At 41.2% G+C, this 23,982-nt stretch overlaps 1 protein-coding gene across 2 annotated transcripts; it reads right to left on the reverse strand.

The window, feature by feature from the left end:
• Positions 1–364: 364 nt before the first annotated feature.
• On the reverse strand, positions 365–6,310 carry fgf7 (fibroblast growth factor 7). 2 transcript variants are annotated; one of them, XM_039795026.1, is made up of 4 exons: positions 6,044–6,310; positions 4,939–5,452; positions 1,538–1,644; positions 365–1,378 (listed from the first exon to the last, which is right to left on the reverse strand). In XM_039795026.1, exons 2-4 carry the CDS (start codon positions 5,222–5,224, stop codon positions 1,163–1,165), a joined length of 609 nt encoding a protein of 202 aa, XP_039650960.1. In that variant the 5' UTR covers positions 5,225–5,452; positions 6,044–6,310; the 3' UTR covers positions 365–1,162. The 2 variants fall into 2 exon arrangements, with proteins under 2 accessions (XP_039650960.1, XP_039650959.1); XM_039795025.1 differs by having other exon boundaries at positions 4,939–5,598.
• Between the last annotated feature and the right edge of the window lie 17,672 nt (positions 6,311–23,982).

A 23,982-nucleotide genomic window follows, 5' to 3' on the forward strand; every position in this document is an offset into this window, starting at 1 on the left:
TAGAAGCTTGCTCTAGCCGTTCGTGGGTGCGGTAAACATTTCCATGGTCCCATCGCTGCTATGCTTAGGATTGTGGGTAGTGTAGTATTTCTCTATAAGATTGCGAATAAAACATGTTTTTCTTTAAACATGATGGAGAAAATGAATGGGATTTTACTTCTACTTTTACTACACACTGTTGAGCTCTAACGTTATCACCTGTATGGAGAAATTGCAGTGATATCATGCAGAGAGAGTTGGCCTTTTATATTTGAAATTAGTATTTGATTAAGTCTGTTATAAAGGTGGGAAGGTCTTAAAACAAACGAAATAAAATTGCCGCATAAATAAACGTGATCTTGTAGTGTACAGGGTTATTAACTCGGATGGAAAGAGATTGCATAGCATACACATTTCTTTTGTTGTTCATTTTGTATTTTAATCTGGATATCTTTTCACCAGCAGCAGCAGAATATTTTAGCATTTTAAAATCACACCTTGATCATGAAGAGGGAATCAGTGAGCAGCTACGATGCATTTGACCACAGTCTGGTCTTCAATGCAGGAAGGACAGACAGATCATCCACAAACAGATTGTCCTACATACTCTAATTTTACTGAACATGCATTTGTAGTTTATTGTGCTTCTAATTTGTGTGCTCTGAGCACTTGTACCAGGAAAAAAAGACAAGTCCAGCTTGCTTCAGCACATCTTGGTCAAGCCAAATCTCCATTCTGGACCTTACTGTTGATCATACAGGTCTCCTTATCTGGCTGGGTGTAGATCATCTTTGGAAAAGGATACAGTCCTGACTGTGTAATACATTTTACTGTTTTATAAGTAAACACTTAACTGTTTTATATGGAAATATAATATTTAACTCAAAATAACAATAACATTGAGTAGACTTTAGTGGTTTTACAGTTTGTGTACCAGTTGAAGCTATTTCAAATATTTCCTTGTTTCAACATCTTATTTGAGAATGTTTGGAATAGTTGAATGTGCCCATCTGATATCTGTTGCTTATGAAAACTACAACGTATTATTGAACATTACATAACTGCTCTATAACTTGAGGAGAGTGGAGCGTGATGTCAGTAATGAGTTTACGTGTGTCTGTTAACATATATAATATGTGATTGAAATCATACACAATTTGCGACTCAATAGTCCTCAGCTTTTTCAGTCCACCCTCCTCTCCTCTTCCCTGCACTTCATAGGGATGAAGTGAGATGCTATATGCTCCCTCCTGGTCTTCTTCCCTCTCATCGGCCTTCCCTTCTGAGACAGGGCTATAAACATTTCTTTGCCATTTTTAGTCCTCTTTGCAGAGGAGTAAGCGTTGAAGTAGTTTTCTAGGAAAACCTCCTTGAAGTTGCAGTTTTCATTGTAGATCCTCTGTAAAGGATGAGAGAAACATTACTGCAATACTGTTGTCTTTACTGGCAGTTCTTGGTCTTGATTATTTCAAATGGATGTTTTGCAATAGTTCTATTTCTGCTTGACTGGATCATCTTAAAGAAGTGTATGCATTTTCTCACTGAGGAAGAATATTACCTTGCCTTGCAGCTGTCCAGCCTTGTTCATAGAGATATAATACTGACTCTTCACGCCTTTGATAGCCAGTATGCCCCCCTCAGACACTGTCCTGATCTCCAGGATACCTGCCAGACATTCACAAGGTTAGGAAAATGAGACATATTACAGGACAGATAAGACACTATCGACATCCAGCCTTCACTCCAGCTCTACAACATTCATCTTCATTAACAAACTGGATGGAAGTTCCTGTGGTTAATCAGTCTGTGGTCTCTCTGGCTTTATTCAAGCCTTGTTAATTGGCCTTGGTGGCCATTACACAAACCACAACCTATGTCATAGCACATATGGGAGAAAGATTAGGCCTCGCTCTCCTGGGATTGAGAAAACTACCTCCTTGAATGAGCTTTGCACGCTACGTTTTAGGCCTGCTCTTCAAATCTGTGGGAGACTAAAAACACTCATGCTTAACTATTTTGGTTTGTGATTTCTTATTATTTTGTTATGCAATATACATATATCTCTTCCAGCTAAAGGCCTCCATCACTTTGTCAGGTCTCATCATAGGAAAAGCTATTATAAGGTCTTCCCATAGTTCTTGTGATTAAAGGTATGATGTCGCTATTACAAATATGGTGAATCATAAAACATTAACAAATTAACACTATATCCAAAATTTGTAACAGTAAAACTAAGATTAACATACAAATATGCATTTCAAGAACTCTAACAAAGTCCAGCTCATTGATTGTTAGGTAATATAAAAACCTTGTTTTTAATATTAATGTATTGCAGACATTTTTTGATTTGACAGGTAGCTCCTCAGACTGACATTGAGCATGCTGCATTTTAGTATTTGCTCGATCACAAACAGATGGCAGTGACCCAATCTTGATTTGGAATGTTGTCTGTGCTCTGCTCTGCTTGCGCTTGATATTTGACTTAATATTACTGCTTTTTGACTGTGCACGCACATGTATTTAACCCTGCTTTTCTATTCCCCTGTTTGATTTTATTTATCATGACTCAACAAATTAACACATTAACACTGTTAATATATATCTTCATTTGTAAAGCCCTTATAAATTCAAAGTCAGTTGATCATTAATTCATTGTAATATATATTGGTGGCAACTGTAGATGCAACTGCATGTTTATTTCTCAAGTAGGGATTTCACTAAGTGCTTCATGCTTAGTTTGTTTTTATGGTTGGTAAGAAGAGTGGAACTGCTATTCCCATAATATTACATGTAACAGCTACCATTGTTTGGTCTACTGTGGAAAGATGGAACACATTTCTACACACATGCACACATACATATTGTTAACATTTTGGCTCAGACGCAGATAGGCTATCCTCAGCTTGGACAGATTAGTCATCACTCGCTGGTCCAGCCTCTGGCTAAGTAAACTAATTTGTGGGTAATCCCTAATCTTACTTTCTCCGAACAGAGTTTGAATCCATTGTTTACATTTGCTTCTACGGATGTTCTGATGTTGAGATTAATATTGCCTGCTTCATACTAAATACCTTAACAACACTATCTGTACTAAAACTACAACATACTCCATATCTTTATCAGATTATCTGCATTTCATTTTTGGCAAAATACAGTGAATTTAATTGCGGGTGTAATTAGTCTGTGTTATTTTTATTTGGCTGCATTTGAGTGACTTAATAGGAAACTAGGTTAAAACATATTAGTACTCTACTGTCTTTGAATTCCCTGTTTTCAAGTTGTCATGCTGTGGTTTAGAAGTTGTTGATTGCCTACTTGTAAGTTGTTTATCTGCTGTTTGCTGTTTCTTAAAACGTTTTTGTAACTATATTTCGTAACAATTTTGTTAGAAGTAAGTCAGTTATCTTATACATAACGTGTTTGTTTGCTTTTGAGGATTTCTTTACACATTCAGAAAAAAATTGTCCTGGAAACTGTTGCAATACTCCTAAATCACCAGAATGCACACATACTATTTTCTTTTTCAGAAACATTTCTACAGCACAACACTTTTATATTATATTCTATTTTCTATAATGCCCAATATCAGTGTTTAGACATTCTAGTTCTCTATCCATTGCAGATACGAAAGCTACAACATCCACATCTTAGACGTTTAGATTTTAAATCAAAACAACTCTTTGAAATGCAATTTTAAAAAAACTTGTGCGGTGCAACAGATGAATTCACTGGAGGTAAGCCTATATTTTTGTTGCAGAGGCACACAAAATGTGGAGGCCAAAAAAAAAATGCAGCTCCAAGTTTCTCATTTTGGTTTCTTCTTTTTTGTAAAGAAAAAAAAAAAAGGCTTTCATGCAATCAGCTTTTCAGGACTTCTTCACTGCAGCCAAAAAGTATGACTCACTGATTTATTACATATATATCTGCACCACACTGGTCTCATCAAAGCCTTATTGATTACATTTCTGTGTGCTTTTAGCGTGCGATTGTCAGCCACATATGGGTGTATATATTTTTTTGTCTTCCGTTGCCAATTGTTGCACAAGCATCTTTTCCATCCACTTTGAGGCATTTCCCTGTCAAGTCAACATTCCAGCCACCGCCAGACTCTCAGATAGGAGGAAATGATAACTACTTAAAAACATCCTCATCGTGACAGAGATTTCCAGTGGTAAACGTTGGCTCTAAAGCAACAAATTTAACAATTTACTGTGTTAAATTACAATTACCATGGTTATTAAATAAAATGAGTCACTCAGCAGTGAACTGGCATGCCTTATTTGACAGTTGTGCTTTTAATTGTATGGAACAGTAATTTTGGACTAAGCACCTTATGGTGGCTGTGTTTGTGTGAGATGTCAGTTGCTAACCATAGGTTCATCAGAAGGTTAATATCAAACGTGTTTCCATTTCTTATATTTATGCCAATTCTTTGTCCTAAGATCTCATTCTGACAAATCAAGTTTCTGGGAGAGTAAATCAGGCTGAACAAATGGGTGCCTGTGGCGGTATGAACCCGAGGTCACAGGGGCCTGGCACCCATCAGGCTCCAAGACCTTTCAGTTTACTTCATTACAGCCTGTGTTTAGATGGTGTTATGGTTTAGCAAGCCAAAGCCCCCACCTGCTATATTTTACCTCTGTCACTTTGGCTGCTCTAACAGAGACACATGACCCATTAACATTGTGATTACACTGTGGAGAATTCTGTACAATAACACCTCCCATGTGCTTCTGTCACCTTGACAGGCCAAAGGTTTTTCACTGACTCAGTGGAAACATCTCACAACTAAACTCTGCATTGTAAAATTACAGCATTTCAAATTCTGGGACTCAAGCTGTTGATTGACATTTGGAAAATATGTTCTGGCAAATTAGTGGTGTTTGTTTATTACTAATAAATGCAGAGGATCTCATAGTGATCCATTGGTTTTAAAATTAGACAAAAAGTCATCCTTACTGTAGCAGTTGGTGGGATCTTGAGTCCCAGTGATGTTGCCATAGTCATCAATTGTTAGGAACCACTGTGTGCGACTGAACAGTTGTCGGATGCGCACATCTCCTCCCTCCATGTAGTCGTAGTTCCTGGTGTGGCGCTCGTGTTTGGAGCAGTTCATGATGGCAGAAAGTTGTTCTGGAGTGCAGTCACTGTAGACCACACACACACTGCCGAACAAGAAGATTACATGCAGGTACAGTCCCGAGAACAGATTTTGAAGGTTCCATGTCAGCATCCATTTGTGCATTATAATACAATGCAGTGGGGATCAATGAACAACATACTTAAATGTGAGATAGAGATCTGTGCACTATCCCTCTGCCCAGCAACCCCCTGATCGCTGACTTGTAAGACTTGTGTTGTGACCTCCGGGTCCCTGTTCCTGCAGCAGGGGTTTCTAGTCGGACGTTGAGATGGGGTGGTTGTGGGGGAGACTTTGTGAAGCTGGTTGTGGACTGCTGAAAACTGCTGTTGCCTGGTTGGAAGACAGGTGACAGTATTATGAGATGATGTCTCTCTTTAGTCCTCAGTGACGATCTGCGTTGACGGCTTCATCCTTAGAGACCATAGTCCGACAAGGGACGTCATAATCCAGGTCATGAAATGTTACGCAGGATGTCACTATAAAAAAACAAAACTGTTTAATTCTAGCTAATGCAGTTGGAAAAAAATCTAACTCACAGGTTCGCTTACAAGTTGAGATTTTTGTTAAAGCCGCTTCATAAAACTAATAGATGATTACTAGGATTCAGCCAGTTCTATAGTAGAGTTCACAAAAACAAACACCTTACAAAGAGATTCTGGTTTTCTGTTCATACAAATATGTTTTGAATATTTCCAAGCAATAAATCAAAATTCCTGTGGTGTACTTTGACAGGCATAAGTCTCCCTGTCATGGACCCAGAACAGTGAAATATTGCATCAAGTCCCACTTGCTTCACAAGTCTATCGTCTGTAATCTTCTCTGTATCAGCATACGTACAGTATGTACTTTAAAACAAACTATGCTACTTTTCTTGTATTAAAAAAAACAAAAAACAAAAACAAACCATAGTTTATGACTTACATGTACTCTGAGTGATGACAGGAGTTGTCAGACGTGTGTTCCCTTTCAGAGAGAGTTTTAATTTGAAGACTCTGTAGTTCTAAAGCTGTAGTCTCAGTTGCAAACCAAGCCCAGTAATGCAGTAAAGCTAAGCAAGAGCTGGGAGCTTCTGTCAATTCCCATAGATGTCTCCCTGATTCTGGCAGGCTGACTATGTGCATCTTCCACTGTTGCTGTTCACTCTGCTTAGATAAATGCCTCCTGCTGACCTCACTTGAGAGCAATTAGATCCCAACCAGTCAGCTGTCCCTGGCCGAGATGCAATGGAGAAACACCCTCTGCCTGCCTCTCGCTGTCACTCACCCACCGGACATGAGAGGGAGCTATAAACGCTTATAATAGCAGACTCTCCTTGGTATGCACTCCTAAATACTTTAAGAACATTTGCATGCACACTCACCCTTGCAGAACTTTCTACAACCTCTCTGCCGTTTCCAAAAAACATCTCACACTTAAATAGTTTTTTGCTTGTTACTGATCTCATTATGACTCACATTAAGATGTAGTGATGAAGCTTTAAAGAATTTATTCCCTATCAATTTAAATGTCAGAATTAATTAAAAAGTGGTTTTACTTACCTGCACTGAATCATTGGTTAGGATTTATTGACTGAAGTAAAAAAAAACTTAAAAGAAGCCCTTTAGTTCTCATTCTTATTGAGTGTAATAGTGGGAAGTAATAAGTTATGGCTGACAGGTATCCATCCAAGAGGAGAAAAACAGAAGACATAACTTCTCAGAGGTAGTCATCTCTTTGTCAGGGGTCATGCACTCTTTCACTTTTCGTGTTTGTATTTAAAGTCACAATTTATTGCCTTACATACCTGGCCTTTCCTTGGACTCACTACTTCAAAAGTTTATATGGGCCCTAATGACGCGCTTCCCTGTGGAGGTCAGGGCTGCAGGCCTGAGAGAGAGAGACTTCTGGCAGTTCTGGCTCTTCAGTAGGTCTCCTTCTCATCTCTAAACTGGGGGTCGTAAAGACCTGATGTATTAGGTGTCACTCTGGCCTAGTCATCTGTCCCTTCTATCACCTCAGAGACCATTCACACTTTGGTCTTTAGAACGCATAGGCCAAGGAAACATCACTTAAGATGTAACTTCAGGAAGCCACCTTCTTAAAGGGTTGATAAAATGATTATATAGGGTATTTCACACTGTTCCTTAAGGTCTCCTAATGGGGTATGTAACATTGGTTGGGCTGAAAATGGCCTGGTTGATATTTTATTGGCCCTTATGCATCTCTGTGTTTTGGCCCTATTTGTAACATGAGCTTTTCTTCCAAAAATGGTATGCTCATGAATATTTAGATGAGCTGCGTGTTGATTGGTTGAGCGAATCCCCATACACACACATTAGAGACGCGCGCTGATTGGTTGAGTGAATCCCCATACACACACATTAGAAAAGCGACAGAATCTCATATTCCAGACACTGCAATGTTTTCATTACTCTACATTACTTTCATAGCTCAAATATGGGCCGTTTTACAAAAATTGATGGCTAATTGCAAATTTGGTAAGACATTTCGGACTTTAGGAGCTCCACACAGTCTGACGAGAAAACGGCAGCCTGCTGGGCTTTATACCCAGGGCAAAGTCACCCTTTGTGGATTACTGGACTACCGGGGCTCCGCGGCTGGCTGCCGGCATAACTATAATATATTTACAGTTTGAATTTCGTCACGGCACTTATATCACAGCTACCCCAAGGTCTTACAAAGCTAACAAAAGCTAACGTTCCGATTTGAATTTAAGGCATTTTTATGAACGTGAGGGGACTTGTTAGGAGGAGCAGCTAGCTAGCTATATGTCCCATTCAATACAATAGGAAAAGATTGCAGCTAGCTAGCTACACTTTCGGCATAACTATAGTATATTTACAGTTTGAATTTTGTCACGCCACTTATATAACATCTACCCCAAGGTCTTATAAAGCTAACCCGAACGTCGGGGGTCTTGTTAGTAGGAGCAGCTAGCTAGCTATGTGTCCCATTCAATACAATGGGAAACGATTGCGGCTAGCTAGCTACGCTTTCGGTATAAATATAGTATATTTACAGTTAGAATTGTGTCACGGCATGTATATTACAGGTTCCCCAAGCTTAGCTAACACTTGTCTGTTTTCAGATTTCAATTTAATGCATTTTTTTGAATTTCAGAGGTCTCGTTAGGAGGAGGCTAGCTAGCTCTCATTGATGGACTCCAGCTCACCGCGGGCTCTATCAATGAGACTCGCGGACAAGAGGCGTTTATTTCCCCAATCGTTTGTTTAAATAACTCAACACACATATCCATTATAAGATTAACTGGAACCTGCGGTAAGAGATTGCGGGTGTAACAAGCTCGCTGACCGCGCTCTCAGTCACTCACCGGCCGGCCATTTAGCAGGAAGAGGGGAGGGAGAACAGCGAGCTGGAGGCCCTGGAGCTCTGTCAAGGCAGCGGCATTTGGTAGTACAGTCAACCAGAAAGGGTGGGTTTGCGTGGGTATTGAGCGCCGCGGGCTGCCGGCCGTGACGGAGCTCAATCAAGCTCACAGCAGGCCGGGGTCTGTGAAGGAGGACAGGCAGGGCGGCGCTGTAGCAACCCAGGCAGCACCGGCCGCTGAACTCCGACACACAGTCGGACAAAATTTGCAATTAGCCATCAATTTTCGTAAAACGGCCCATATTTGAGCTTTACATACTCGCATAAAAAAGTTTCAGAAGTGAATTTTGTAATGGAATAGCAGAGATCTGCGCGACCTAGATTCAGAAGAATACCTGATCTCAGGTCAGTTGTGTAGCCTATGTAAATGTTGCGGCGTGACCATTCTCTTAATACATCCATGGGTGTGACAAAGGTACAGGTCCTGAGTTGCTTACGTCAACTTCTAGCTTTGTTGAGATTCGCCCGTTTTCAGCGGCAGTTTCAAAATATGAGATTTTCATAGTAAAGGTGTGTCAATGGGATTTTGAGCTTCTATGTATGTCCTATTTACCCACCGAACTGTCGTTATTCAACTATGACAAGGTAAAATCGGTTTTGCATTCTATCACCCCTTTAAAAATACCAGAGAACTAGACATTAAAATGAATGCAAAATTCTCGATTTTCATAAATTAACGTTTCAAAATAAATAGAAATATAATTCCATGAAATACGTGTACTTCATATGCAATACTTTGTTTGACTCTTGAATAAAACATATTTTTCCGGGGCTTCCGGTGACGTCGCGTACCTGATGGCCGCTTGAGAGAGTAGCTCCCCGTCCTACCATTAAATCTGCGTATTTAATTTTAAGTTACGGTCCCCTGAACTTAGTCAAGTTGACTAGAACAACACCATGTCTCAAGTTGCAGAGGTAAAATAACCAAGCCGTCTGAGGAAGAACGTTCTAAGTATTTCGGTGAGAAAAGTAACGCTGCAGCGAAGGAGCTAGCCTCGGCTACTGCTAACGAGCCACCTGCCGAACAAACGCCTGACAGTGACATGAATGTTACTATCATTACTGAACTTCGAAAATTCCGACAGGAGGTTAATGGTTCACTCGAAAAACTCTCGGAAAAAGTGACGAATATAGACCAGACTGTCCGTGGCCTAGTGGGGCGAATTTTGGAGGCAGAAGATCGGGTAAACACAATGGAAGATGGCCACAACCGACATACGCAACTACTCTCCTTTCTTCTGCACCGCGACAGACAGCTGGAAGCTAGATGCGAGGCGCTGGAGAATGCTCAAAGACGGGATAACCTGCGGATATACGGGATTAAAGAAGGGTCTGAAGAAGGAGATACAGTCAAATGGATGGAAGAATTTCTCCATACGACTCTAAAACTGCCGACCGAGTTAGATTTGAGATTGGAACGAGCACACAGATCCCTACTCCAGAAGCCCACTAACCCAAATGCAAGCCCCAGATCGTTTGTGCTGAAGTTTCATAGTTTCAAGACCAAGCAGCTCGTACTGCAAAAGGCATGGCAGGAGAAGAACTTAACATACAGAGGCGAGAAAATCACAATGAACCATGACTACTCGCCAGCACTGCAGAGAAAGAGAAAAGAATATTCTGGCATCAAGAGGCCGTTGAAAGCAAAGCAGATAAAATTCCAAAGCCCTTACCCTGCAATGCTGAAGGTTTTCGCTCAAGGAGGAACGCTGGTCTAGAATTCTGCGTGGGAGGCAGCCGAAGGCTTGAAACACCTGGGCATCACGGCGGAGCTATCCGAAGAGGAACGACTTGAGAAAGATCTGCATCGTTTGGGATGGACGGCAAGTGGCTCGAGGAATCCCCGCGCACAGGTGGACCGCAGTATGGTTCGCGTCATGGAGGGATTCCTCGGCGGACTCGGTGAGACTGTTTCAACTACAGACTAGACTCAACTGTGGCGGCATCGTGAGTTAAGTAAATTAGTTAATGTACGTGGCTGGTAATAGGCTACTGTGGACTTTGGGGACTTAATATGTAATCCAGCATTATTTTTATTTTATCTTTGCTTTTTGCTTGCTCTGTTTACATGCTTGGGATATGAGAGAGTAACCTAAGAAGCTTTTGCCGACCTGTTTGAGTTTAGACGAGAGTCAGTTAATAGGGTAGGCTACTATCAGCCTCCTTCCGCCTGTGTTAGTGAGGACGTTCAGTCTCCCTCCTGCTCTCTCCCCATCTTTCTTCTTATTTCAATGTGGTTAGATGTTTTGCTTTCAACTTGCTTCTTTGAAGGCTACCAATTATTTGAATCATGCTGGGATCTATAATAATTTTGAACATTATTATTTATATCTAAAACACTCTGGTGCTTAGTAAGGTATATGGTCAAGGACGGGGTTTTTGCCCCTCTTGATTGTGGTAAATGCGGGTCACTCCTGCCCACTCGGCAGACAACATCTACGCTGAAGGCCCGGTGGTGCTAGGCTACCTGGAAACTCCTTTCTTTTTGCTATTATTAAGAATGTTACTCGTTGTTTGTGTTATTGTTTCTACCTCATCGTTCTATGAGGTACTTGTATGTTCTGTCATTGGATTTGAACAGATACAGTATGTGCATACAGCCAGCAGACCAAGTTACTTGTTTTTTATTTTATTTTTTATTTTTTCTTTCCTTCTCCCTTCCCCATCCTATCTACACCGTGTCTGGCGCTCTCCGACCACTTCCCAAGAGACTCATTGACATTCAGTATCTCACAGGTTTTTGCCTACTTTGATGGAGGTTAAGTTAGTTAGTTATAATGTAAACGGGGTTCCTAGTCCGGTGAAAAAAAAGAAGATCCTTAACCAACTGAAACAACTTGGCTGTGGGATAGCTTTTTTGCAGGAAACCCATCTCTCAGATAAAGAACATGACAAACTGAGTAGGACATGGGCCGACAATGTTTATTTCTCCTCTCACACGTCGGGGAGAAAAAGAGGGGTAGCAATACTGGTGAAGAGAGGCTTAAACTTCACGTATATTTCCCATTATACAGACTCAGAAGGTAAAATGGAACAATTGACGGTATCCGCATCTCCCTATGTAATATTTATGCTCCCAATGAAGACGACCCAATATTTATTAAAAAAATATTTGGTCTAATCATAGACAAGAGTGATGGGATTGTCATTGCAGGTGGGGATATGAATTGTGTAATGTCTCAACTAAAGGATAGAACCCCAATGTCAGCATCTACCTCAGGCATCAAAATGGGTAAAGCACTGAACCATCACTGTCAAGAAATGGGGTTAGTAGATATTTGGCGATATAAACACCCAAACAGCCAAGACTTCACATTCTATTCTAGTAGATACTCGTCATATTCACGCATTGATCTCCTGTTCACCCCTAGAGAAGAGGCGCATAGGATAACAGACTGTAAAATACTTCCAATCACACTTTCAGATCACTCTCCAGTAGTAGTTCAGTGGTGCTTGGGTCAAATGAAAGGCTCTAAAAACTGGAGGCTTAATACATCGCTCCTCAATGACCCTACTTTTGTCCAATTTGTAAAAACAGAGTTGAACAATTATCTGGAATTGAACACTCATCCAGAAACATCTCCACTGATATTGTGGGATTGCGCGAAGGCATACTTAAGGGGTCGTATTATAGCTTTTTCCAGTGCAAAAAAGAAAGAAAAAGAGTCTGAACGCAAAAGGCTAGAAAGTAAAATAGAAGCTCTTGAGCAACAACATAAAACTACGCACTCCCAAGACATTTTAAAGTCCCTGATTGATACACACAGACTATTAGACGTTTTGCTTTCTGAAAAAGCAGAGAGGTGTTTGCGGTACACCAGACAAAGATACTACGAACATGGTGCAAGGGCAAGCCGTTAACTTGCATTTCAGTTGAGGAAACAACAATCCTCCAGAGTAGTAATGAAAATTAAAACTAATAACCCAAATAAATTCTTGACAGAACCAGAGGAGATCTCAGAAGCCTTTGCCGACTTCTACAAGACTCTTTACACTAACTCAGGAGTCTCCACAAGTGAGAATGAGATAAAAACATTTTTAGACCATATCAATGTTAAACAATTACCTGATGGTGCAAAAGAAAGGTTAGACTTGCCCATTGCTCCCTCTGAGCTCGAAGAAGTAATCTCACATCTTACAAATAATAAGACCCCAGGTCCTGACGGCTATGTCAATGAGTTTTACAAAACGTTTAAAGAGCTACTATCCCCTCTCTTACTGGAAGCGTATAACTGTATGTTAAAAACAAAAACACTTGCCCCATCATGGCGGGATGCCACTATAACAGTCATACAAAAAGAAGATAAAGATCCCTCCGACTGCAGCTCATACAGGCCCATTTCCCTCCTTAATGGAGACCTCCGCCTCGCTTACAGCTATTTTGTCTCGTAGGATAAATAAATATCTCCCCAGAGAAATAAATAACCGGACCAAACTGGGTTTATCCCAGGACGCTACTCAGGGAACAATGTCCGAGACTTCTGAATGTTATGACCTGTGCAGCTTTTCAGGGTTGAGATGCCATGGTTTTGTCCTTAGGCGCAGAAAAGGCGTTTGACCGTGGTGGGGTGGTAAATATTTATTTCAAACTCTGATACGATTTGGATTTGGTAACAAGTTTATTTCATGGATTCGCACCCTGTACTCAGGACCTAGGGCTGCAATTAGGGTCAATGGGCACCTATCACAACCTTTTGATCTTGAAAGAGGTACACGCCAAGGCTGCCCTCTGTCGCCAGTACTTTTTGCCCTCTGTATTGAGCCATTTGCGCAAATGATTAGAGACAATACAAGCATAACCGGAATTAATGCAGGAGAAGAAGAGCACAAGATCTCGTTATATGCGGATGATGTGCTCCTGTACCTATCAAATCCAGCAGGTTCTATACCTGCTTTAATGGATAATGTCAAAACATTTGGGTACTACTCAGGCTACAAAATAAATGTCAATAAAACTGAGGCAATGGATATCAACAGGCAAATTCCAAAACAAATTAAAGATAATAGCGATTTTCGCTGGCCAACCAAAGGTATTAAGTACCTTGGCATTGTAATAACACCTACGCTAGATAAACTATACAATGCTAATTATGACAAAATAATTAATAAAATCAGATACCGTTGGTCTTCTCTCCCCTTGTCCCTGCTGGGACGTATAGAATCTATCCGTATGAATGTTCTTCTGAGGTTGTTGTACCCATTTCAGATGCTCCCCATTCCAATACCAAAACCAATATTTTGTATGTTGGATCGTTTGATATCCTGCTTTATATGGCAGGGCAAAAGGCCCAGAATAAGACTTAAAACACTGCAGCTCCCCAAACCTGATGGGGGTCTTTCTTTACCATGCCTACAATTATATTATTGGGCTGCACAACTAAAGCCCATGGTCGCCTGGATCATTAACGATATCTCAACCAAGTGGTTAAATATAGAAATATCACAATTAATTAAATTAAATGTGAGTATGCACTTCAACAGATATCTTTCTCCAACATATCACTGAAATCATGTAGGATAAGTATATGGACAAAAAGCACGGCCCTAATCTGGAGAGAAATGCAGAAAACATATAGACTACCAAGCTCCATATCCTCTTTATCTACAATAAAATTCACTCCTAATTTTGTGCCACTAAGATTGGATGCAGGCTTCAAACACTGGGCTAGAGATGGACTTATTTATATCCACCAGCTAGTTCAATCAAATAACATAAAGTCTTTTTCCCAGATCGCAGAGGAGTTTGGACTTCCAAACACCGATTTCTTCAGGTTCCTTCAAATCAGACAGTTCCTTAATAAGCAGGAAGAGTTTGCGAAAATTTGCTCACCATCTGGGGTAGAACAGTATCTCATCAGGGTTCAATCAGGTGAAAGTGGGAGGAAAATTATTTCTTGTCTTTATAATTGCCTCCAGAGTATGGAAGCACACAATGCTTTGTATATCAAAGCAAAATGGGAGGCAGAGTTTAGGCAAGATATCTCCCTAGAATCCTGGGTTAAAATCTGTTCTGAGGCGCACAGAGTGACTTCCTCCAATAGCTGGAGAGAATTCAAATGGAAAATGGTGGCAAGATACTTTAGAACGCCGCATATAACCGGAAAGTTTAGTTCCTCAGCAACGAGTTGCTGTTGGAGGAACTGTGGAGAAACCGACTCAAACTTTGTCCACACCTTTTGGTCTTGTGGGAAACTTAAGAAATATTGGGATGATATCTATTCAGTATTGACCAATATTTTTAACATAGAAGTCAGTAGAGATCCGCTGGTTGCTTTGTTGGGAGCCACCCCTTATGGTTTTGATCGAAGGGATGATATATACCTTCTGCAAATCCTTCTTGCCGCAGCCATTAAGGGTATCACTGTAAATTGGCTTAAGCCCACTGTACCAACATTCCAGTGGTGGAACAAGCGGGTGTGGGAGCTTTACAGAATGGAAGAAATAACTCACAACCTGAGGCTCCAGAGGGACAAATTTTTGAAGAGATGGACCCCTGTCGTGCTTAAAGGGGTGATAGAATGATTATATAGGGTATTTCACACTGTTCCTTATGGTCTCCTAATGGGGTATGTAACATTAGTTGGGCTGAAAATGGCCTGGTTGATATTTTATTGGCCCTTATGCATCCCTGTGTTTTGGCCCTATTTGTAACAAGAGCTTTTCTTCCAAATATGGTATGGTCATGAATATTTAGATGAGCTGCGCGCTGCTTGGTTGAGCCTTAGCGCCCCGTACACACACATAGAGAGACGAGCACTGATTGGTTGAGCGACTTCGCCATACCACGCATTAGAGGTCGCTGTGCTGATTGGTTGAGCGAATCTCCAATACACATACATTAGAAACGCGACAGAATCTCATATTCCAGACACTGCAATGTTTCCTTACCAAATTCACTTCTGAGACTTTTGTGCGAGAAATCAACGATATAAAGCTCAAATATGGGCCGTTTACGAAAATGGATGGCTAATTGCAAATTTGGTAAAACTGTGTGTCGGAGTTCAGCTGCTCGTGGTAGGGTTCGCCGCCTGGCCTGCCTTCCTCCACAGACCCCGGCTTGCTGTTGGGCTCGATTGAGCTCCGCGAACGGCTGCTGCAGCCCACAGCACCTCATATACCCGGCGCAAAGTCACCGTTTGGGCTGGTGGACCATACTACAACGCCGCCGCCCTGACAAAGCGCCAGGGCCTGCATCTCCTCTCTTCCTGCTAGCTAAATGGCGCGCGTGTGTGAGAGCCGGTCAGCGAGCTTGTTACACCAGCAATCTCTTACCAAATGTTACACACATGTCACGCCACTTAGCTATACAACATATAACTATATGTTTTATAAAGCTAACAACGGTGTCCGATTTCAAGTTAATTAATATTTGTGAGCTGTACGGGGTTTCGCGTACGCTGCGACTGTCCCTGCAATCCTATGTGTACAGATTGCGGCTAGTTAGCTTCATTTTTGGTCGTAATTTGAGTATATTTACAGTTTGAATTTCATCACGCCACTTATACAACATCTAACTATATGTTTTAACCTAAAAGCTAACAACTGTGTCCGATTTCAAGTTAATGAATATTTGTGAGCTGTAAGGGTTTCGTTAGCTGCGACTGTCCCTGCAATCCTATGTGTACAGATTGCGGCTAGTTAGCTTCATTTTTGGTCGTAATTTGAGTATATTTACAGTTTGAATTTCGTCACGCCACTTATACAACATCTAACTATATGTTTTATAAAGCTAACAACTGTGTCCGATTTCAAGTTAATGAATATTTGTGAGCTGTAAGGGTTTCGTTAGCTGCGACTGTCCCTTCAATCCTATGTGTACAGATTGCGGCTAGTTAGCTTCATTTTGGTTGATGGTCGAGTATATTTACAGTTTGAATTTCGTCACGCCACTTATACAACATATAACTATATGTTTTATAAAGCTAACACGGTGTCCGATTTCAAGTTAATGAATATTTGTGAGCTGTAAGGGTTTTCGTTAGCTGCGACTGTCCCTTCAATCCTATGTGTACAGATTGCGGCTAGTTAGCTTCATTTTGGTCGTAATTCGAGTATATTTACAGTTTGAATTTCGTCCACGCCACTTATACAACATATAACTATATGTTTTATAAAGCTAACAACGGTGTCCGATTTCAAGTTAATGAATATTTGTGAGCTGTAAGGGTTTCGTTAGCTCGACTGTCCCTTCAATCCTATGTGTACAGATTTGCGGCTAGTTAGCTTCATTTTTTGGTCGTAATTCGAGTATATTTACAGTTTGAATTTCGTCCCGCCACTTATACAACATCTAACTATATTTTTTATAAAGCTAACAACGGTGTCCGATTTCAAGTTAATGAATATTTGTGAATTCCAGAGGAATTCTAAGAGGGGCCGCTAGCTAGCTCTCATTGATAGAGCTCCATCCAGCCGCAGGCTCTATCAATGAGACTCATGGACAAGCGGCGTTTATTTTCCCAATCGTTTGTTTAAATAACTCAACACATTATAATTACACACATTATAAGATTAACTAGAATCTGTGGTAAGAGAATGCTGGCGTAACAAGCTTCGCTGACCGCGCTTTCACTCACATACACCGGGCGCATTTAGCTAGCTAGCAGGAAGAGGGGAGTTGCAGGCCCTGGAGCTCTGTCAGAGCAGCGTTTGGTAGTAGTCCACCAGCCCAAACGGTGACTTTCTTGCGCGGTATGAGGTGCTGTGGGCTGCAGACACGCCGCGGAGCTCAATCGGGCTCACAGCAAGCCGGTGTTACACCCGGGGTCTGTGGAGGAAGGCAGGCCAGGCGGCGAGGCAGCAACACAGGCAGCACCAGCCTCTGAAGTCCGACACAGTCGGACAAAATTTGCAATTAGACATCAATTTTCGTAAACGGCCCATATTTGACCTCTAAGTAGTTGATTTCTCGCATAAAAAATTCTCAGAAGTGAATTTAATGGTCAAATAGCATATGAACAATGTATACATTTTCTGAGATCTCCGGCAACCCTAGATTCAGAAGACTAACTGATCTCAGGTCAGTTGTGTAGCCTATGTAAATGTTGGGCGTGACCGTTCTCTTAATACACCCATGGGCTGACAAAGGTTCCGGTTTTGGGAGGTTGACGTCAACTTCCAGCTTTGTTGGGATTCGCCCGTTTTCAGCGGCAGTTTCAAAATATGAAATTTTCATAGTAAAAGGGTGTCAATGGGATTTTGAGCTTCTATGTATGTCCTATTTACCCACCAAACTGTCGTTATTCAACTATGACAGGGTAAAATCGGTTTTGCATTCTATCACCCCTTTAAAATGTTTTGAAGAGGAGAGTCTCCAACCCCCCCCCCCCTTTCCCTTTAATTACTTAATTTATTTATATATATTTTAATCTTCTTTATTCATTATTTTATTTTTTTTATGTTTTCACTGTATTTATTCCATTCTATGTATTTACTTATTCATTTCTAAATTGTGGCCTGATCAGATACTTCTTTATGTTACTATGTATGTCTATGCTGACTGTCTACGATAAATAAAAAAACAAGTTCAAAAAAACAAACAAACATATTTTTCCAGAAAGGTGGACTGCAGTTTATGACAATTTTACAGAACCACTACCCATAAATTGCCACCTTCTCATGGTGGAGGGGTTTGTGTGACCCTAGGAGCTGTGTTGTCAAGGCCAGGTAGCATCTGGAAGGGTCCCCCGATTTAAATTGCTGCCAGGAGAAAGGCCAGATAAGGCGATTCCAAGACCCCTATGAATTGGCCTAAACAGAAATGAGTGACCTTGCCTGAAATCGGGAAGCTGTGGCCCCCTCTTGTAAACAGGCCTTTAAGGGGAGCTTGCAGGTGAGACCTTAGTGGCTGGGCCTGGTCATGATTAAAACAATGCAGGGTCTCCATGTGGGCTCACTTCCTGCGAGGATCTGCATTGGGTTATAGTACCATGCCAGTTGGGCGACAGGTGGGACCCTTGGAGGACTGATCTTTGGCTTTTGAATGTCACTTTCTTAGTGGGGAAGGTGCTGAAGAAACCCAGACCAGAATTGTTGCTCCTTCATTTTAAAAGGAGGATGCCCTTTGCTGCATGTCATCCCCGTCTCTCTCCCCCTTTCATGCCTATCCACTGTCTCTATGTAATAAAGGGAAAAGCCCCCAAAAATAATCTAAAAAAAAAAACAAGGAGCAACAGTTGAGTTGAGTCAGGCATCTGATCAGTATGTCTCCCTGTGGTGGCATTTCTGGTATGTTCAACTGGGAGCAGACCCTGGTGCTGATCCAGAGTGCTTGAATGATTGTATATTCTATCTGGCTTAGGAACACCTCAGGATCTCCCCAAAGGAGTTTGACATGGCTCCAGAGTAGGGCGTTTCGGATTATTTCCCCAGCATGCTGCCACCACAACTCAGACTTGTTGTGCAATGTAAAATGGAAGGATGGAAGGCTCTGCCACTCCATCGCTTCCTTTCAATAAGTATCTACATGTCTCACCATTACAATCAGTAACGTCTCAGGGAAAGATCACTTCCAGTACTGTCAGTCATCCACATGTTGACCATTTCATGGCATTTTGTATAAGGTTGGAATGCAAGATGAATGGAGGGCACTGTATGTATCACTAGATAAACAGTTATTCAATCATTGACCCTTGTCAGCGGGGAACAAGGAAATTATATCTAGTGAGGCTGCTTGAGGATGTGTAACAACTTTGCTTCCGTTATTGAAAACAAAGTCATGTAATAAAGTGAAGGTATACATTTAGGGAGCTGAGGGTCCAACAGCATGCCACTGAAACAGCTCTTGGGATATTTGATTGCAGCAGTTAAATGCACCTCTTTCTAGAGAACTCACAGTTCACAGGTTAAGGGGCAGATCATTGACCATACAAAATGAGGAAAGGGGAGACAAGTAGGTTGTAAACTTGGCAGACTTCTTTCTTTAACATACAGTATCAGGTTTTTGTGCTCTCACTTTGTTCTCAAAAGATGTTTGTGCTTACCCGTGTGACCTTTGCTTTGACTTACAGCACATCAGATCAGTTTTTTATCCTCTGAACGAATCAATTACCTTTGTTACAGGAACTTGTTTCCCCAAGCATTAATTGCTAAAGTAGTCCCCTGTTTTGCTTGTCAAATTTATCTTACTGTTGTATTCTGTCCAACCCATTCGCTCCGAGACTGTAAAACGATCTGCCTGAGGACCAACTTACTTACTCACATCTATATTGGATTTTAAATCACTCCTTAAAACACATCTGGAGACAGTTCTTTTAGTTGCCTTTTGTTTCTTGCTTTTTTTGTTTATTTGTCACTTTCTTATTTCCTTCCTTTATAATAATAATAATAATAATAAGACTAAAATATAAAACTATTATAGGTGGTAGTAGTAGTAGTGGTAATTGTTTTATTTGTGGTGGTAGTAGATTTACTTAGTGTAATAGTAAACTAATTTATATCAGATAATCAAATTGATTTATTCTGTCTCACCGAAACATGGCTGGGCCATGAAGAATATGTTAGTCTAAATGAAGCGACAGCCATATTTGATTCAAGCCTGTTACTTAATCCTAAACCTAAACTAAATTATAACTCTTTTGAAAGCCTTGTTCTTAATCTTCAACATCCAACATGGAAAACAGTACAGCCAATTATTTTTGTCAGGTCCATATTCAGATTTTTTATCGGAATTCTCTGAGTTTCTATCATATGTAGTCCTTAAATCAGACAAAGTACTTATTGTAGGTGATTTTAATATCCATGTGGACGTTGACAGCAATTGCCTGAGTATTGCTTTCAACTCACTACTAGATTCAATTGGTTTTAGTCAGAGTGTGCATAAGGCCACCCACTGTTTTAATCACACCCTCGACCTGGTGCTGGCATATGGCATCAAAATTGAAGATGTAATAGTATTCCCGCAGAATCCTTTATTATCAGACCACTTCTTAATAACTTTCGAATTCTTAATACCCGACTATACGAAATTAGATAAAAGCTTCTACACTAGATGCCTATCTGACAGTGCTATAGCAAAATTTAAGGAAGATATTCCAACAGCACTAAACTCAATACCGTGCTTTAATAAAACAGAGGAACTTTAGTCCGTCCCAAATTGATAATTTTGTAGACGGTGCTACGGCCTGTCTACGGAACGACTTTAGACTCTGTTGCTCCCCTCAAAAAGAAGATGATGAAGCAAAGGAAACTAACACCTTGGTATAACTCCCAAACTCGTAAATTAAAACAAATCTCGCGAAAACATGAAAGTAAATTGCGTTCCACCAAACTGGAAGAATCTCGTTTAGATTGGCAAGACTGAAAACCTATAGGAAATGCCAGATCAGACTATTACTCATCACTAATAGAAGAAAATAAGAACAACCCAAGGTTTCTATTCAGCACTGTAGTCAGGCTGACAGATAGCCACAGCTCTACTGAGCCATCTATTCCTCTAGCTCTGAGTAGTGATAACTTCATGAGCTTCTTTAATGATAAAATTAAAACAATTAGAGATACTATTCATCACCTCTTGCCCTCAACCTCTAACAGTTCACCTTTAAATGACAGACTGCGATAAGACCTGATATATACTTAGACTGCTTTTATCCTATAGACCTTCAACAACTAATGTTAAAGGTCTCTTCAGCTAAGACATCTACCTGTCTCTTAGAACCCATCCCAACGAGGCTACTTAAAGAAGCTTTACCCGTGGTTAACACTTCATTACTAGATACGATCAATATGTCTTTATTAAAGTAGCTGTGATAAAACCTCTTCTGAAAAAAAACACCCTTGATCCTGAGGTCTTAGCCAACTATAGACCTATATCTAACCTTCCCTTTCTCTCCAAGATCCTTGAGAAGGTAGTCGCTAATCAGCTTTGAGGACTTTCAGTCAGGATTTAGAATAGCACAGAGACTGCACTGGTGAAAATTACTAACGGCCTTCTAACTGCTTCAGACAAAGGACTTGTCTCTGTACTTGTCCTACTAGATCTTAGTGCTGCATTCGACACTATTGACCATACCATCCTGTTACAGAGATTTGTTACAGGAATTGCACTAACCTGGTTTAAGTCCTATTTCTCTGACTGATCTCAATTTGTTAATGTTAATAATAAATCCTCCAGGTACGCTAAGGGCCGGGACACATCAGGCCGATTATCGGCCGTGGGACAGTCTGGCGAGGTCAGTGACTCAAATCTGTTCGGTGTGTCCCTCGGTCGGCGGCAGGGAAGTCGGGACTCACCCGGAAATGACGAGCGGAATGAGGTGACTACAGTCTCTCAAAATCTGATGAAAATCGTTCCACAAGGCTCAGTGCTTGGACCAATTCTATTCTCCTTATATATGCTTCCTCTAGGCAATATTATTAGGAAACACTCAATTAACTTTCACTGTTATGCGGATGACACCCAATTATGCTTATCAATCAAGCCAGACGAAACCATTCAGTTAGCTAAACTTTAAGTATGCATTAAAGATATAAAATCAGTATCAGAAGTTATTGTGCTGGGCCCTAAACACTTCCTCATTATCCGAAGATATAATTACTCTGGATGGCGTTGCCCTGGCCTTGTCAGAAATCTAGGAGTTATTTTTGATCAGGATATATCCTTTAACGCCCACTTAAAACAAACCTCTAGAACAGCCTTTTTTCACCTTTGTAACATTGCCAAAATTAGGAACATCCTGTCTCAAAACGATGCTGAAAAACTAGTCCATGCATTTGTTACTTCCAGGCTGGACTATTGTAATTCCTTACTATCAGGATGCTCAAATAAGTCCCTTAAAACTCTCCAGCTGATCCAGAATGCTGCAGCGCGTGTTCTGACAAAAACAAAGAAAAGAGATCATATTTCTCCTGTATTAGCTTCTCTGCATTGGCTTCCTGTAAAATCCAGGATTAAATTTAAAATCCTTCTTCTGACCTACAAAGCTCTAAATGGTCAAGCACCTTCATATCTCGAGGAGCTCATAGTACCTTATTGTCCCACTAGAGCACTGCGCTCCCAGAATGCAGAGTTACTTGTGGTTCCTAGAGTCTCTAAAAGTAGAATGGGAGCCAGAGCTTTCAGCTACCAGGCTCCTCTGCTGTGGAACCAGCTCCCAATATGGGTTCGGGGGGCAGACACCGTCACCACTTTTAAGAGTAAACTTAAAACTCTCCTCTTCGATAAAGCCTATAGTTAGGGAGTGAGGAGTTGCAGTGTTCGACTATACCGGCGGGGAGCCTGTGTAGCCACAGTCATGGCGCACCCCCACCCTATCTCTGCTTCTCCCCATAGAAAGCTTACGTATACTTAGGGAGTAAGGAGTTGCAGCGTTAACCTAGACCAGCGGGGGAAGGTGTGCTCTTTTCTTTTCTTTTCTTCTTCCACCCAGCATGTTTCCTTTGATCATGATGACACCTACATCATGGTGACAGCTGTCGCCGTGGTCCTGCTCTACGCCCTGCTGTGCCCTATTACACCCTGCTACGCTCTGCAATGCCCGGCTTCGACTTGCTATGTCCGGCCAACGCCCGGCCACGTCCTGCTGTGCTCTACGACACCATGAACTATCACAACTACTACTTCTAGTCATTATCTTTATTGTGACTATTATTGCCATTGTTCATCACACCCCCAACCGGCACTGTCAGACATCGCCTACCAAGAGCTTGGGTCTGTCCGAGGTTTCTCGCTGAAAGGGAGTTTTTCCTCGCCACTGTTGCACTTACGCATTCATGCATGCTCTTGTGGGAATCACTGGAATTGTTGGGTCCTTGTAAATTATAGAGTGTGGTCTAGACCTACTCTATCTGTAAAGTGTCCTGAGATAATTCCTGTTATGATTTGACACTATAAATAAAATTGAATTGAATTGAATAAAAGTGAAATAGCAAAAGTAATGCAATGCTGCAATAAGAACATCATAAGGCTACTTCAACGGGCTACTAACATGCCATGTGCGTCCTCAGTTGACACGCCATGTATAGCATATACACTGTTATCAAAACTTACTTGTGTGTGTGTGTGTGTGTGCGTGTGCGCGTGCAGGTAGTTTGGTTTTATAGTGTGAATTGCCGCCTGCTGCCGTTCAAAGATCAAAGGCCCAGCTCTGTCCAGAGTTTACAGTAGCATAGGAAGTGCAGTGGCTGTGAGGCAGGCACACTGGACCTGCGTGAGTGAGCCTCTTTAAATTTCATTCACCGTATGCCTTCACTTTCATCAGTCTGCCTCGCTTCTTTGTTTATCTCTCTGTTTCTCTCTTTTTCTGTCTAGTTAGTCGCTAAAATCCTACAACTCCTTTTAATTGATTTCCATCCTCGAATGTTATCTTGGATGTTGTTGAAGCCAGTAGAGAGTCTGTGAGGGTTCAGATGATTGCAGTGTAACACGCAAACATTCAAGCTCATCATGAACTCAAATCCCTTTCCAACTCCAAATTCAGACTATCCTCCAGCTCCAGTCTCAGAGCCTCGCTGTGTGTCTGCCTGCCTTATTCAAC

Source organism: Perca fluviatilis, chromosome 3, assembly GCF_010015445.1.
Source record: "Perca fluviatilis chromosome 3, GENO_Pfluv_1.0, whole genome shotgun sequence".
Lineage (NCBI taxonomy): Eukaryota > Metazoa > Chordata > Actinopteri > Perciformes > Percidae > Perca > Perca fluviatilis.

Coding starts and splice junctions, on each gene's coding strand:
- fgf7 (XM_039795026.1), bottom strand. CDS start 5,224: ATGCACAAATGGATGCTGACATGGAACCTTCAAAATCTGTTCTCGGGA. Junction 1,645..4,938: donor AGATCCCACCAACTGCTACA/GTAAGGATGACT, acceptor AATGTCTGGCAG/GTATCCTGGAGATCAGGACA. Junction 1,379..1,537: donor CTGGACAGCTGCAAGGCAAG/GTAATATTCTTC, acceptor CATCCTTTACAG/AGGATCTACAATGAAAACTG.